General features: G+C 38.8%; 2 protein-coding genes and 1 non-coding gene across 3 annotated transcripts; all 3 read left to right on the top strand.

Moving 5' to 3' along the window:
- Positions 1–152: 152 nt before the first annotated feature.
- hprt1 (hypoxanthine phosphoribosyltransferase 1) lies at positions 153–8586 on the top strand. The gene is made up of 9 exons (XM_086084755.1): positions 153–384; positions 2488–2594; positions 2947–3130; positions 3224–3289; positions 4989–5006; positions 5091–5173; positions 5873–5919; positions 6023–6099; positions 6418–8586. The coding sequence occupies exons 1-9, from the start codon at positions 358–360 to the stop codon at positions 6463–6465; spliced, it is 657 nt and encodes a 218-aa protein (XP_085940881.1). The 5' UTR covers positions 153–357; the 3' UTR covers positions 6466–8586.
- Positions 8587–9568: 982 nt separating this feature from the next.
- Positions 9569–17061, top strand: pabir2 (PABIR family member 2). Its single transcript, XM_086085384.1, has 10 exons — positions 9569–10644; positions 10755–10833; positions 10914–10967; positions 11231–11274; positions 12217–12271; positions 12550–12651; positions 13065–13150; positions 13548–13612; positions 14317–14413; positions 15416–17061. The coding sequence occupies exons 1-10, from the start codon at positions 10520–10522 to the stop codon at positions 15555–15557; spliced, it is 849 nt and encodes a 282-aa protein (XP_085941510.1). The 5' UTR covers positions 9569–10519; the 3' UTR covers positions 15558–17061.
- Positions 12357–12481, top strand: LOC147168266 (small nucleolar RNA U109). The gene has a single exon (XR_015096161.1). It is a non-coding gene; the product is annotated as a small nucleolar RNA U109 (small nucleolar RNA).

The following is a 17061-nucleotide window of genomic DNA, read 5'->3' as shown; positions in this document are numbered from 1 at the left end:
CAAAAAACGTAAGTACAAAAGTTGAATCACCGTCAGTATTACTTTTTACCACAGAATGTTGCCACCTCAGCTCCCATATTCCAAATGCGTCCGTTGTATGAAGTGGGAGGGTCTCCCAAATCCTGCTGCTTGATTGCGCGCCTCTTTCTTACGTCATCCATTCCTGTCAACATTCACACTCTACTAGAGCAGAGAAACGTCATGTGAGTGTGAGCCGGAAAGGGACAGCAGCAGCGAGGCAGCTAGCTTCTCCATGTGAGCTGTCAGAAGGGACTGTAACATTAGGAACTGTAATCTTTTTTTCTCCGTCATTTCGGGGAGCACGGTACAGTAAAGGGAAGTCCGGCGAGAACAGACATGGCGACATCCGGCCAGTGTGTTGTGGTAAGTCTCACTCACCTCCCAGAAAGCCATGCGGGTAGACATATGAGTGAATTCCCGCTGCTCCCACATCGTACGTGGGCGTTACTATGTTTTATTGCGTTCGTGTATGTCACTAATGCTTTGTAATACGCCTTACCTACCTTTTTCGCGTTTTGTGTTTGTCACCGTCCCAACGGTTTCAAGTGTGGCCTACGGCTATGGCGACAAGCACGCGCCCACCCATGCCTTGTGTACGTGACTCAGACGAAATGTATTTCCTTTTACTACCGCCACACTTCATCACCATACTCTCTAACAGCCGGCAGCAAGAAACGCAAACGCAAGACCAGACCTTATACAAATAATACAATACAGTTACTATGAGTTTTAAAAGCAAACTACTGAAACAGGCCTCGACACAAATGATATCAAAGAGATCTTTGCACCTGACAACCATGTATTTTGGCCCACCCCTCATGAGCAAAGTGTTCCAGTTGTCTCGAATTTGAACCGTGCCTGCCACTGATGCAAAGCTTTTCCGTGAAACTTTTTCTTGTCAGTATGCAACTATGCATGCACCCTGAACTTGGAGTACACCTTTCATTTTTGTGGAGATTATGGGTTCATTGGTTACAGTTCATATATATATATTTAATTTGTCATCCATTGTTGTCCTCTTTCGGCCAGGTCCAACGTTGTTGACTCCAGTCCCGTGGACTTGAAACTTATGAAGACTTATGAATAACATGTGAAACATCAAGTGTCTTGAAACAATGAACTCTCTTCCTTGCGTTCTATGGCTCAAGTAACTACGTGATAATTCCAAGTTTGAAGACAGTGTGATACACCTTAGTTTAACATGTTCATGGTCAAATTATTATTATTATTCTTTTTTCAAGTTATCCAACAAAGTAATCAACATTTTTTCCCATGTGTGCAAACCAAAAAATAAATTAAGACAGAGCCTTTATTTATTATTATTTAGCACTCTCTGGGCCCAAATTGTTAAAATGCCACACATGAGGAATAAGTTGTATTGTTTTGTCTTTTTTTCCCCTTTTTTTGTGGTATTGTTTACTATTTACAGTATTTATGTACTACACTAAAACGAGCCTTGGTATTAATAATAATAATTCCAAATGAGCACTGCTGTATTTAAAGTTGCCTGCAGTTATAAGTCAGCTTTAAGTGCCACATTTAATGTTGTCTCATGAAAATAAGTGACAGACACAAGGAAGGAGTAAATAAATAAAACAACAAATGAAATGGAATGAAAAAAATAATTACATGCAAGTAGTGCTCCTGTATCATGAGTTAAAGTGCTGTTAAGTGCACTGTTGCACAAATGTGGAATTTTCCTGTACAAACTTCAAGGTTGTCCTTGACCAGAGTTCACCTCACATTATGTAAGTGTGGAAAAAACACTCTCTCAGTCCTTGAGGGACATCTGCTGTGTACACTACCATTATCTGGATTTGAGAGTGTTTAGCCCAAACAGATGGGCATGTTTTTTGTTTCATTCTCTCAACCACATTTTCCGTTGGGAGGCGTGTAAGGACGCTACACTACTCTAGCTTACCTTATAGTCAAAACGTGTAGTCTACTCTTGATTACTCACGTTATTACCAGGGCAACTCAACACCAGTTTCTCAGCTTTCACATGACACCAGTTATGTCGTCTGAGTTCGCCAGACAAACAGTTGTGCAGAGTATTTGACAAAATACAGAAAACATTGTATAGGGTTTTCAAGAAAATCTATGTATGGCTATTAAGGTGCAGACAGTTTAACTGGTTGCAATGGGGAGGGGGGTTGATATTTTTACAGTGCCTAAATTGTAAATGCCTCTCAGGTGTTTAGTTATGTTATGTTATGTTATCTTTTGTTAAGTGCATTTAATTTCAGTGGTAAAATGTAGGCATTGTTTAGGAGGAGGTGCAATATCATGATTTTCCAAATTGTAATCATTTTCCTTCGGTGAGTGTGAGCGTACTATTGTATGACGCAGGAGTTTGGAACCTTTTCATGGGGAAGTAAAGCCACAATAACCTTGTCATCTTAGCTTGTACTCCCCTTTTATCAGATTAATCTAATGGGAACACTCCTGTCTCTTACTTCTTTTCAGATCACCGATGAGGAGCAGGGGTACGACCTGGACCTGTTCTGCATACCAAAGCACTATGCATGTGACTTGGAAAGGGTCTACATCCCACACGGGCTCATTTTGGACAGGTGGGCTTTCACATTTTTCACAAGCTTGCAAAAATATGATAGCTAATGACATTAGCTATCATATTTTTTTATTTTGATAATTATTTTATCAGCCTCTACTGCTAAATAGGGGGGTTTGTTTAAAACAGTGGTTATTTAGTAAATATGTTTGTAGTTTGAAACTGAACAGGCATTATTAAGAAAATAAGATTTTCTTTTAATTACCAAGAGGCTGTGTTTTATAGTGCAACCTCTTTCAAAACAATTTGTTCATTTTTAGAAGAAACGTAGGGTTAGGGTAACCGCCTACACTTAGCATAAAACTGAGCTGTCTCCCCTCTCGGGCGCTTCCGTTCCCCTCATGTGATCCCAGGACGGAGCGACTGGCCAGGGAGATCATGAAGGAAATGGGAGGGCACCACATTGTTGCCCTCTGTGTGCTGAAAGGAGGCTACAAGTTCTTTGCAGACTTGCTGGACTACATCAAGGCCCTGAACAGGAACAGTGACCGCTCCATCCCCATGACGGTGGACTTCATTCGCCTCAAGAGCTACTGTGTAATCATTTTTATATAAGCAAAAACACACACACACATTGTAAACTGTATGTTTTTCATCTGCAATGGGTTTGCTTGATTCCTGTTCATGCAGAATGACCAGTCAACAGGAGAAATCAAAGTCATTGGAGGAGATGACTTGTCTACTCTGACCGGCAAGGTGAGTGATACTTCAAATGATCACATTCTAGTATTACAACTAAGTGCCACTCATTGTCATGCACTGCTGTAGCGAACTCTCTGGGCCCTATTTTTGTTCCTGGCGTAAGTCTAGTGCAAAGTCTAATGGTACGCATGGGAAGAGTATTCTTTGTTGTGGTATTTTCGTAGACTGGGCGGGTGGAACTGGGCATCATGGGCGTTTGTGCGCCATTGTGGGATGGAACTTTTAAAAGCGCTTTCCCGGCCAATCGTAGCAGCCTTCCTAATATGCAGAGGGAGGAGGGATTGGAGCGCAGTACACTCGACTATGCCAGGCTTGACTTTGCAGAAAAAGAAGCAGACGGGTGGGTGCCCGTGCATGACATCGGCAGAGAAACGTCAAGATAAGATCTACCCTTAGGGATGATGTGATGTGGACAATTTGAAACAAACTGATACTTTTGTCAACAAAAAGTTGTCATCGTATTTTTGTCACATTTGTTTTTCAGACGAAAATTAAACGAAGACGATGAGGATAACTAAGTTGACTGACAATTTTGTCAATGATTAAAATTAAAACAACTCAGTGAAAAAAAAATCACTAAATCCAATCAGAAGAAGGAATGAAACGCAGTTGAAAGAAAAGAACCACTCAGAAACTTTTTTTTTTATGTTCAAACAGGTTTCCATTCATTGTGCAGCTGTAAATTCAATCTCAGACAATTATGCACTTTTTAAAATTTAGGTAAAAAAGTTTTATGACCGCATATTATTGTCAGTTCAACATGTTTCATTGAAACAAAGTTTGATAACGATACCGTTAACTACAGTTACACATGGGTGTTATAATTTTCTGTATAAATGCTGAAATGTATGCTGAAGGAAAACAATTTAGTTGACTAAAATTGCTCATTATTTCGTTCACTAAAATAAGTCTTCATTTTCGTCAAGTAAAATTGGATTAAAACTAAAATACAATCAGATGACTAAATTATGACTAAAACTTTAATACTAAAATTAAAATTTATCAAAATTAACACTACTCACGACCCCCACCACTCATTATTTTACCACATGGTCAGGTGTGTGCTGTTTTAAAATATATATTTAGGATGATCATGGTAATAATCAGTTCAGCAAACTGATTTCTACAATGATTCCGAGGGATTGTCCCATGCTGTTGTCAATTTTATGATGAATTGCAATGATGTCCACCACATATGCCCGCGCGGCACACCGATCTGACCGCCTGTACCGCCATTAAATGCACCAAAATCATGTTAGATCAGCTGTGCTGCAAAATAGACCTCCTTTTATGCAGTCTAGAATGTATTCTACTTTTTGTGACCAAATTGGCAGTGGAACTCCTAGGGAGCCGTCGCATGATGTGCTGGAGGCGCGGCAGCTGTGTCCGCAGGAACGCACGTAAAGGCTCAAGACAGCCCCTAATCGCGCAGGATTGTGTTGTGCTGCCACAAAAATTTAGATGCAACACGTTTTTACGCCCAGCGCACGTGCGCCAGTCAACAAAAATAGAGCCCTCTGTGTTTAGTGTGCACTGAACAGGCACAGAGAGTCATACTCAAGTGAGCCTCCCTTGGCTGCTTGTTAAGATAAAATGTTCATTCCATTCATTCATTCTCCGAACCGCTTATCCTCTAGGGTCGCGGGAAGATAAAATGTTTGCAATTTAACTCAACTTTATTTCTTTTTCACAGAATGTGCTGATTGTGGAGGTACGTATATGCATTCGATACTATTGTACTCCGGTTTCTGCTTGAATATCAATTAATATGAGCTTCTCTGGTGATGTTTTGAAGGATATTATCGACACTGGGAAGACGATGAAGACATTATTGCAACTCCTTAAACAGTACAATCCCAAAATGGTTAAAGTGGCAAGGTAATGTAAATTCCTTCTAGACTAAGCAACCATGTGCTTACATTTAAGTGCAGAAGTATTTGGACAATGCCAAGGGACAGAGTAGCTCTGTTTTCAAAGGCTCAAAAGTATTGGGTCAGTTAACCAACAACTAACCAGCTGCAATCTATTTTCATATTATTGTACTTCAAGAAAAAATAACAATTTAAATTGGCATTTGGCAATTGTTTGACTGGAGTGATGATTTAAGGGACCAAAATACTCATTTATCAGTTTTACCCGTGTTCTATAAACAAAGATACAGATACATAGACTGAAGGTATTTTTGTGATATTTTAAGCACCAAAAATATAGTCATCAATTCCGTGGGATATACTTTCTGCACAATTGAGAATCGTAAACCACAGCAAACAAAATAATTCCAAATGTATCAACCAAAAAAGCTTGCAATAGGGGAATGTAAACATGAAGACAGTTTGCTGTATGTAGTAGGAAGTAACAAGCAAATATCACAAATAAACACCAAATATAGCACAAACTGGTCTTTATGGATAGCTTGTCCAAATACTTCTGTTCCTAACTAAAGAGGCACATGCAACAAAAAAAAGAAGCTCTAACCACTTTATTTATTTTATTTTAACTATTTTTTAAATATTTATTGAATTAAATATCCTTATTATTAAATGAAGTACAGTAATTTAACTTTGTTTTCATCTACAGTTTGTTGGTGAAAAGGACACCAAGAAGTGTTGGGTACCGACCAGACTGTGAGTTGAAACTTTGTTTTTTGTTGTTGTTTTTTTTAAAATAATGAGCATGTGTTTTCTGTCAATTGAGGTGTCTTTAATATATTTGGTGTCTCTCTTTCAGTTGTAGGATTTGAGGTTCCTGACAAATTTGTGGTGGGATATGCACTAGACTACAATGAGTACTTTAGAGATCTAAATGTGAGTATGCAGTTTCTATCACTGAAATATTGCCACTGTCTGATTACAGTTCACTTGAATCTTAAGCTGACCAAGAAAAAAACAAACCTTTTTTCTTAATATGCATAATGGAATGCAAGGTTGTTGTCACTTAAAATAACACTGATTGGTACATATTTGAATTATAAGAAAACAGTACATGCAGGAGAGAATCTCATTATGTGAAATTGCCAGTGCTAATACTCAATGATCTGTGGATTTCCTACTAACATATTTAAAGTCTATAATTTTTTCAGAGTTTGTTACAATTCTTAATTGTTGGCTTCTTTTGTGTTTCAGCATATCTGCGTTATTAGCGAAACAGGGAAGGAGAAGTACAAGGCATGAAGGGCACCTTTATTTTTTTTTGATGGCTGGTTCTATTTTTTTAAGACCAATTTTATTTTTGAGTGCATCATAAAAAAACTCTGCTCAGGTTATCTACCCCCAATTATTGCACGTTTCAGCTTTTGCAACTGCATCTCTTACTTAGCTCAGATAAAAGCATGTCTGGGCAGTACAGTGTGGCTATAAAGTCAATAGATAACCTTTTTGAAGTTTGCTATAGTTATACTCGTCAAGCTTTTTTTTCTTACACAACCACAATGACAAAGTTCAGAAAGACAACAAGGTCCATTGGTTTTAAAGATATTTGAAATGTTTTAGGTGATTGATCTAGTTCTGTCAAGGATGGGCAAGCAAATTACCGGTACTTATTTTTTTCATTTTTTTCAATTCAGTGGCAGCAAGCCACAGACCTGCATTTTTAGTTTTTGCCAAAGTGTAGAGATTCATCTTTTATAGTTAGTCTCCTCGGCACCTCTCGACCCAGTGTTTGCTGGTGTGTACGATGATATAAGCACATGCCGCCAAAGTTTCATAGAACAACACTGAGGCAGTTTTTCCTCTAGATCATCAAAATTGGTTCGTCATCTAAATTTCAATTCATTAGTCTAAATAGCATAATTGCCCAAGTTATTTTTCAACTTTTTCTGAAAACAAGAAAAAAAAATGCATCAAATTCATTAAATACACAGGACAGTTGCCTCATTTCAACCTTTGCAGAAAAACATGACCTAGATGACTGACAATCTTAAAGAAAAAAATGCAGTTCAAGCCAAAAACATTGGTATTTTTGTTGTTGTTGTTGTTGTATTGTGACAGTAAATACAAAAATGATTTTGGCTATTAATCTAACAATTTACAATGTACAGTTAAAGACAAACTAAGCTGTGAAGGTTAAATTTCAAGAAGTTGAGGTTATGGATGAAACACTGCTCATTTTTGTTACTTGCAGATTAAATCTTCAAAGCGAAATGTTTTTGTCACCTCACTTTTCATATGACTGCTCTTAAAATTATTTTGGGTGTTTTTTTTTCTTCACCCCTATTCCCCCTAAATAATTAAAATCATACATTGAGTGTTTATCGGCTTTTTTCTTTGAATAGTTTTTTGGGTTTTAATGTTATTTTTTCTTTCTTTCTTTTGTGCCTCAATAATAAGTGGGCTTTTGCTATTCGTGGGACAGACTGGTCCCCATCAATTTCAGGCGTCAACTGAATTGTGTATATTATTAATGATATATTGTATAGATTAATAATACAATTTGCCTAAGAATTGTGGCCGTGTGCTTTTGCCCCACCATTGAGTGGTGGTTTGATCATTTAGCTTTTATGATTTTGAAAGCAATGCTGCTAACTTGACGTACAGTACAATATCACTGTTATATTTTAAAAGATTTTCAACATTTTACCAAAAAAATAAATAAATACATTTGTTAATTTGCTTTTACATGTCGATCCCCCAGATACTCTCAGTTCGGCACCTGCGGATTTACATATTTGTGGATTTTTTTTACCCCAACCCCCCCATCCTTTTTAAATATATATATTTTTTCTCCATTCATCCTTGTTTTTCATGGAAAACATACACTGAATGTTGGTCATGTTTTTTTTTTTTTTTTTTTTTTAAATAAATGTTGGGGTTTAGAAATATCGATTATCTCTCTCCCCCAATGCATTTCGATGGCCGTTAAATATAGATGGATTTTCGCTATTGGTGGTCCGGCCTCGTCCTTATCCCCCGCGAATATTGGTAGTCGACTGTACTTGGAACAAACTGTTGTGGGATGGCTCTTTTGACACTTTTTGTATGTCCGCTTTCCCACTGAAATCGCAAATTAAGTGATGATGAATCATGACGTATTTAGTTGTTTTTTTTTGTTTAATCAAAGCTGTTGATCATTGTATGTATTTGTGTGCCAACCTGTTAGGTCTCAATTGCTGTTAAATCACGAATACTCAAAAAAATTATCACTTTTAGTTTTGAACTGTTTTAACTAGGCAGACCTGACCAATATGTTCACCTTTACCTGTTTTACTACTCTATACAAGCTCTCAACCAGTGGTGCCACCCCTATAAATTATTGTTGGGTTTTGCTGGGCTGCTCAATAAATATTTACACCCTGACTTGTGTATTTGATTATTTAGTAGCTGACAAATAGTTTTATGAGAATAAAATTGCTTTTTGCTTCCAGATGGCACGCCAATATTTAGTATTTGTTGCTTCCAGGAAATATTCATGTTGGTTTTTAGGTCATACGTTCCAGCAACATCCAATATTTTCTGGTAAGGCTTTATGTTTTTACTGTGCACTCAACTAGGTTAAATTTTCAATCTGTGGTTCACTGTTTAACTCATGTCTTAATAAGAATACAATTACATTAGCTATTCTCACAGTTCAGGGTATTCGGCTTTCTGGGAAAATTTCACGAAGAAACAAATGCACTATAACTTGTACAGGTGAACTTAATTTGACATAAAAGATAATAAATTTAAAATGAGAGAAACTGAATGTTTTATGTCACTGATGGTGTCATGGTACATTTGCCAGACTTTGGTACAGGCAGCCTGGGTTCAGCTCCCACTCAGTGACCGTGTAATTGAGTGTGAATGGTTGCCCATTATGTGCCCTGCATTTGACTGACTGTCGAGGGGCGACCAGTTCAGGCCAGGATGTAATCTGCCTTTTGCCTAAAAAGTCAGATGGGATAGGAGCCAGCCACCCTTTGTTCCTGAAAAGATTACAATGAGCAGAGTTCACAATTGATGGATGGATGAATGCATGTTACGGAGTTTTGAAATACTTTTATTTTGAGGCACATTGTCAGATCTTAACGAAACTGCCATGAGTATAGCATTCTTGGATTGTTTAGTATCTTGCAGAAGTAAGATGATTGCATAATATAAGTTGTTTTAAATTTACTTTTGAAATTAAAATGCAACAGCAGAATGGTTGTTTCATAATGTAGGAATTATTTTATATAAATATATCTAATTAAAAATAATTCATGCACATTTTTATTTTTGAGCCTTTATTTTGATTTTTGATTGGTCGATGGTTCGTTACCGTAATGCAGAGTACCAAGTGGAGGCTGGCCTAACGGCAATCCTTATAGGGGCGTGAAGTTAGGCTATTATGCTAACAAGTAGCTGCTGCAGCTGTGATGCGATACTGTAAGGCTCCAATGCTTTATTGGAGGCGACCTACAGAAACTGAATAACGTAACTCTGTGTCGTAAATTTTCTCCATACAGTGCTTAGCTTGTTTCAGTGGGACTTTGCCGTCTTTGTCGATATCAACTCAGATGGACGCGAGGGTTCAGCTAATGATGAGTGAACCCGCTCTCTGGACATGGCATTACGGCTATTGGCGGTAATGCTAACGCTTCTAGCTAGTTAGCCTATTTGGCTAGGCTGCTGAGCTACTGGCGGCAAGCTAATGTTAGCGAGCAACAAGCTAAATCCAACACCGCGAACAGGAGCTCTGTGTTAGGAGAAGGAAACCCGCGAGTTATCAGAACCTCTTGATGTAAAATTGCATTTGACTGGAACGTTCATTGTGTACTTGGTTATTAGTTGGTAATTGTAGCCACACCGAGCTACTTTATTTCATGCGCTAGCTTTCAATGGTAACAGTTGTTGTCAGTAGACACGCTCTCGCAACTCTACTCGAGTTAGTGGTCATTGTACTGCGTTTAGCCATTGCATGCTAACCATCCTTCTGGGAAGTTGGTGAGCCCACCTAACGTTACGAATAACGTTAACTCGGACAATTCGTGGATGTCCTGACAATTTCGTCTATGGAATTGTAGTGACAACGCTATTTGGTTTGATAACGTTAAGTTTTCTACACGCTGGAGTTGTTCAGAAGACGGGCCTCGTTGATTACGCTGGGTTCTGTCTGATTCTGGAGCTTTTTTTTTATTACCCACTTCTGCCTGATTGATGATTTAGTCTAAAACCTGTGAAGATTACACGTTCCGAGAGCAAACATGTAACCGTTTGGACTTGGCCTTTTGGATCGCAAAATAATCGCAGCATTAACTTGGCAGTTGACACAATGCACAATTCAAGAGTCCTACCACAAGAAAAGATGGAACTAGACCTGGACAGCCCATCTTCCTTAGTTCAGACCGAGGGACAGCTGAGGAGATCCAGCAGTGCACCCATGATTAATGGCCTCAGGTTATTTTGCTAACTTTCACTTAACGTGTTTTTTATTATGTTCATTTCGGTGTAGTCAGCACTGACCTCTTGAGTGTAAGCTCTGGGCTAAGACAAATTTGTCATTGCAGTGATAACTCCCAAGTGTTCCAGAGAGAGGTCTTGAGATGCCGCAGAAATAGCACAACGGTTGTCAACAGGCCCAATATGGTACAAAATCTAATTTCAATGTGTTTTCTGTTTTTGGAGTTATTTATTTTTGACTGCTGTGCCTTCATCTTTGATTGTAGGTTCCGTCATCACCCATCCGTGTCCCCAGCACCAGGCTTCATCAGATCAAACAAGTAAGAAGAAGAACCTCTGCAACCATGACCAGTCATGTAGTAACATAAGCATGGCAAATCACCATCTCCCTCTCAAACCATAGGGATTAATGGTGCCTTATAAACATGCAAGAGTAACATTTTGGGGTTTACAAGACCTTCGGTCTAAAATAAATGATCGATTGGTAGTACCAGATTCCAACAGAGACATTATTAAGTGATTGTGTAATTGTGTTGCTGTGGTTATTTAAATACTTACTTAACACTTTTATGTGCTGTCTCAGGAAGAAGGTGTCGATCTGATGAACAGAGAAACAGCACATGAGCGGTAAGATTATCCATTATTGAAGCACTAGAAGGATTTTCTGTACAGGGAACCTCTTTAAGTGGGTACACACAAACAGAATTTGAACATGTGAACTGTGTATTTTGACCTTCCTTCTTCTGTACAGATGTACACCTATACCAAAATAAATATGTTTAAAATGAGCCCCGAACACTCATGTATGATATTAATTGACAAAGACTATAAAGGATATTTTCGCTCTAATTATAGTTTGTTTTCAAAACAGAAGATATAGTTTCAGTTATAGTTGTGTTTTTTTTAAGCATTTTCACTTTTTATATAATATTTTGTGAACGAAAAGTTTTTTGTTTTTTTAAATACAAAAATCCTATATTTTCTGGTTGTGGTTGACAGCTCTTCTCCTTGTCATATTTGTTGTGGTGAATTACTTTGGGGATTTAAGCAGTTGCTCCTGTATCTGTGTGGCAACAGCACGAGATTCAACAAGCTTCCTAATTGGCCATTGTTCCATTTCAGACAAGCTTGTGTTGACCACTCTTATAAGGATCTGTTGTCATAAATTTTGAGCAGGTTTAGCATAAACAATTGTCAGCTAAATAATAAATTTTTAACACACCATTCCACACAGGATCAATAATCGTTCAGGTTAATCACAATTATCGCTGTGTGAACTGCGGCAGAATTGAACACGGTCCATTCTGGGATTCTAATTGAATGCTGCTCTGTTCAGATTACACACTCCGATTCAAACTGTTAGCGCTATGTGGTTATGATAACTGCTAAGCAATATGTTTACAAAAAACTTAAATTGTACATACTGACTGAACAATCACTAATCTCCAGTTACATCCACATGCTACATGTTCACTTGCTTTTAGCTGTACCTATAAAACAGCAGAAAATGGTGGAATTATCCCTCTGGGTGTTAAATTATGTTCTTGTTTCCTTTTTTTGTCCACACAGGGAAGTTCAAGCTGCTATGCAAATAAGCCAGTCCTGGGAGGAAAGTCTTAGTCTGGTAAGGAAGCTCACTTGACGCACGTCAATGTCATCTCTCGAATGTATTTCCTCATGGCATGTTTGGGCTTCTGGTAATCGCTGCTCTTTTTGTGGAGTTAGTGTGAACAAACATGCGAGATAAAATAATACAATTACTGTATTTGGGAGTTAACAGGGCCACCAGCCTTTCAAGATCAGGCTGAGTTGGTAGTATAATACTCCAACATTATTTTTGATGACGTAAACTATCTTGGTGTGTGATGACCAATGTTCAGTTTTTGTTGTTGTTTTTTGTAGAGCGACAATGATTTGGAAAAGTCTGCGTCGTCGTCTCCGAAGCGCGTCGACTTTGTGCCTGTGTCCCCGGCACCGTCCCCAACCAGGGGGATAGGGAAAAAGGTACTTCTGACTTTTTAGTCTGTTAAAATGCGCAATAACTGATTGTACTGCCACTGAGCAGATGACCCAGCTAACCTTTTTCTACCACAATGGCCACCATTGGCAATTATTTTGTTTTTTATTTTTAAAGATTATTTGGGCCTTAAAGCTCTCATTAACAGAATATATCGTCTTATTTATTTGCAGTACATATCGGAATTTTCATACACATTTGTATGAGGTCCGATTGCATTCATTTGTGTCTATATGTTGCCGTGATGCGGATAGGAATGATGTCCCTAGAGGACAAAAAAAAAAAATCCCTTGAGATCCAACCTTTTGTGTGAAAGAAATGAATGGCTCTGCAGAAGTCTGACAAGGATTTTGGTTGTCTCGTCTGTTGTGTATCAATCTGTGTTCCTTGCTGAGAGCAGCAGTGCTTTTCTCCTTCCCTTCAAATCCTTGTGAGCAGCAACGGCCTCACTCCCAGTCCGATACCAAGTCCAACCAGGCGCTTTGGGTGAGTCTGCACTCCATATTGATTTTTCCAATATCATACATGCGCATTTGGCCTCCTGTAGTCTTTTTGCTGCCTTCAATTTGACCATTATTAACTCACAGCTGGTTGGGTGGGCTAACATGTCACAATTGGGGGAAATGTGTAAGTTCTGAAGGATCGCAGCCTCACTTTTGATGTCTTCTGTCTGTTCTGTATTCATTTTGTGAAATTTAAAGACACCATTATAGTCTTAATAGACAACCACACTTTGCCTTATGCCGGCATGTCATTACTTTGGTTACAATGCTACATGTTTTTGTTTATTTACTTTTAATGGGTTGTCTGATGATTAAAGAAGACTAGTGTGTCTCGGGAACAGTTTGATATGAACTTGTAAAGTCCACGTTTTTACCCTCAGTCGACGTAGCCAGAGCCCAATCAACTGCATCAGAGCCAGCATACTTGGGCCCATAAAACGCAAAGGTAAGAATGTCAATATTTATTATTAACAACCAACCGGTAGTTTCTTTAAAGCTTCAGGGTACCCACTAACCTTGCTTTCCAAGCTAAATTCTCGCAGTATTTGTGAGTTCACAAACTCCCGAGAATACATTTTGTACCGAGCCCGTTGACTTCCACCGATCCGAACTGGTTCGGGCCAATCAGAGAGCGACATTGCGTTTGGGGCGGCTGTGACAAAACCAGAAAGCCAGCGCCGACGCCGCGGCACACAAGAACCAAACAAAGCTAGCATGGACGATGCAAATTAATTCTGTTCTTGCAGAATTACTCACCGTTTCCTTGTTGAAAGTTGAACAGCGAGAGACGCTTCGTGCATTTTTTGCTGGTAAAGATGGTAGTAACCATACCACAAGCATTAACAATAATCATAATCATTAGCATATAAAAAACATTGCAGTGGTTAAAGTTTATGTGTCTTGCAACACGATGTGGCAACAACGAGCAGATGATGCATGTCATTTTAGCTTAGCAAGTTTGCGCCCTTTATCGGTTGCAGAACAATTTAAATGAGTTTGTGATTTGTTGTTTCCACATGTATGGTAACACTTGGTGTTAAAAACCAACAGTTTTGAACAATTACAATGCAGACTGGTGATAAGAGATTGGGGAGAATTTTTTATACGTGGTAACACAAATTAATTTTGTTGTTGTCTCTTACTGTGCAGGCGAGATGGAGACAGAGAGTCAGCCGAAAAGGCTCTTTCAAGGCACCACCACTATGTTGTCGTCTGACGTCTCCAACTTGGCAGATCTCGGCTCCTGGTAAGACATTCTAAGTAGTCGCCACCGATAAATGGACTCCTTCAAGTCTCACCAGAAAGCAACTCTGCTTGTATTTAGCTAAAGATTTAGCCCTTGGATTCCTTGAATGTATTGTGTTCTCAAGTCATTTGAAAACAGTTCTTCATTTTCTCACTTTCATGTAATGCAATGGCAAATACATTGAAATGTGACTGCTGTGTAATTTGAGTGCATTACATCTCCTGCATAGGTGTCAAACTTCGATCCTGCAGGTTTTGGAGGTTTCCCTCTTCCAACACAAGCTGATTCCTATCAGCGGGATCATTATCAGGCTTATGCAGAGCTTGCTGATGAGCTGATCATATATCAGCTGTGTTGGAGAAGGGAAACATCCAAAACCTGCAGGACTCCGGCCCTCGAGGACCAGAGTTTGACACCTATGGTACTGTATACAAGCCCAGCAAATGATATACGTTTGAATATGAATGCCACAAAAGCAATAAGTTGGCTTAACACATTACTCACTTTTTGCTTGGCAACACAATGCTAATAGCCCATATGTGGTGTTTTGCATTGTTAGCATTAAGAATTTTGTTAGTAATGTGATTTGGTTGTAAATCATTTTGGTTTTTAGATTTACAAAGCGTACTTTCTTATTGTTTTACGTGTCCGTTTTACAGTGAACTTCAAATGAGTGCCATATCGTCAGCTTGGAGCAAGCACACTTGACCTCTTATTTGAAGAACTGTACGAGTGAGAACAGCCACTCAGGAGTAATTTTAAGTTGGAAATTCAAGTGTGGTTTAGTAAATTGAAATGTCTTTAAATTGTGTGAGATTTCTACCTTGGAGGACTTATTTCAAGATCAGTGGTAGAATAGAATTTGTCTGTGGTGCAGTTTTAAGATTGTTGCAGCACACAGTGTGACTAAAACTTTTAAATGCCCGGTTTAAAAACAAAAAACTTAGTTCTGTCACATGTAAAAAGTAAATCAAGATTTGAAACCCCCTTGTGTACATGCAGCCACTCTCCAGATGGTTTGATGGACGGCAGCCTGAGCAGCGTCTGCTCCTCCACGGAGTCCCCGGGCAAAATGGAGGGCGTGTCACCGTCGTCGTCCAGCAACTCTCCCTTCGCTTCCCTCCAGGATTTGTCTCCCAAGTGAGAGCGCGGTGGCAATAAGGAAAACCGCAAAAACAGTTCTTCTCTGGCCAGGGAACCGTTTTTCCTGCAGACCCTCCACCTCCGCAATGCCGAGAAAAATGTGTGCTTTCTAAATGTTGCTGGTTGTCCAAATGCATGTTAAGTCGAGAAGTGAAAGCCATGTTGTGTCGGGGTAAACGTAGTGACAGTGTGAAAGACTGAGGATGCTGAGCACAAGCTGCTAGCTTTTGGATGGATGGTGCTCAGCTTCACTGGCATTTGTTGTACAATGACAGTAGCGACCATTCATGTACGCTCCCCTCAAATAGAAATGTGACATGAAGCACTGGACAAAAAATCAATTTGGATTTGTGTATTGCCCCTTTGTGCTGGACCCCGTTTTGTCCAACATGCCTTGTATGTAAAGACGTGAGAGCATTTTTGTAAGAAAATATTTAACTTATTGTCTTTGCGCATTGTTTGCTATTATGTACATATTAATCTTATGAATAGCTTGTATAGTTTAAAGTTGGTGTGATGGTTGACACATTAGAGCTGCAAAGAGGAATATAAGAAAACGTTACTGTTATTCTGTAGAGACAACTGTTCCCTTGGTTAAAGAAAATGTCAGCTGTGGTGTGTGTGTTTACCCCCCAAGTGGCCTAAACACATGGCAAGTTGCCAGGAGGAGCAATGAAAAACCTTGCAGTTACACGCATACAACACAAGTTGGTCTTCATAGTGTCTAACACTAAAGGCCTTTCCTATAGGGTTTTTTTCCTTCTGGAAATTTTTATTTATGATTAAAAAAAATTTTTTTTTATATATAAATATTGAATAGGTCAGTGTTCTATCCTCCTGAGTAAAAGTGTACATTTGTGTTGTCATTTTAATGGAGTGCAGTCTAATGCAGTTAACATCCAAAATGGCACTGATGGTTTGTTTTATGAAAGGCTGCTGTTCCTGCTGTGGTTCTTGTTGCACAGGGTACCTGTTTGTTTGGTTTTCAGCCTGTGTTAGTCTTAACTGAGGGAGAAGTTTGACTGGACCTGCAATTATTAGAAAACTAACAGTATGTTAAGTTTAAAACTGTTGTGTGACTTTTGCACCTAGGTTTGTGATCAACAGTCAGTCCCTCTTGTCCCCCTTTACGTACAAACAAGGATGTGATTGTAATCATTTTAAAGGAATTGTGCCCTTTTTACTATGAAGAATGGTTTGTTTGCCGTTATGCAATTGAATGTCATTTTACTTTATCCAAAATGAGAACATGGAAAAAGTGGTTACTTTGCCCAGCTGTTGATGCATGAGGTTTTTCTTGGCCATGAGTTTAGTGACGTCAATTGTCAAACAGGGCTTTTTCTTTTGTTTGCGTTCATATCAAAGAAAAGAAAAAAATATTTCTTTGTCTGCTGTGTTTCTGTCCCAGCTCTAGAGCATGCCATACATTTTGCTGTCAACCGCAAACCTCATGCACAGCATTAACAAGGCTCTTGAAATACAGTAAATAAAGCTATCAATTATAA

This window comes from Leptonotus elevatus, chromosome 9 (assembly GCF_054856555.1).
Source record: "Leptonotus elevatus isolate MCC_2025b chromosome 9, RoL_Lele_1.0, whole genome shotgun sequence".
Taxonomy (NCBI): domain Eukaryota; kingdom Metazoa; phylum Chordata; class Actinopteri; order Syngnathiformes; family Syngnathidae; genus Leptonotus; species Leptonotus elevatus.
The sequence above is the reverse complement of the archived record's forward strand: the minus strand, read 5'-3'. Positions and strand labels throughout refer to the sequence as shown.

What these genes read in the sequence shown, in the direction of transcription:
- pabir2 (XM_086085384.1), top strand. Translation starts at nt 10,520, where the DNA reads ATGCACAATTCAAGAGTCCTACCACAAGAAAAGATGGAACTAGACCTG. An exon ending in GGGAGGAAAGTCTTAGTCTG is followed by an intron (nt 12,272 to 12,549) that starts GTAAGGAAGCTC and finishes TGTTTTTTGTAG; the next exon opens with AGCGACAATGATTTGGAAAA. An exon ending in TTGGCAGATCTCGGCTCCTG is followed by an intron (nt 14,414 to 15,415) that starts GTAAGACATTCT and finishes GTGTACATGCAG; the next exon opens with CCACTCTCCAGATGGTTTGA.
- hprt1 (XM_086084755.1), top strand. Translation starts at nt 358, where the DNA reads ATGGCGACATCCGGCCAGTGTGTTGTG. An exon ending in CACGGGCTCATTTTGGACAG is followed by an intron (nt 2,595 to 2,946) that starts GTGGGCTTTCAC and finishes ATGTGATCCCAG; the next exon opens with GACGGAGCGACTGGCCAGGG. An exon ending in AGTACTTTAGAGATCTAAAT is followed by an intron (nt 6,100 to 6,417) that starts GTGAGTATGCAG and finishes TTTGTGTTTCAG; the next exon opens with CATATCTGCGTTATTAGCGA.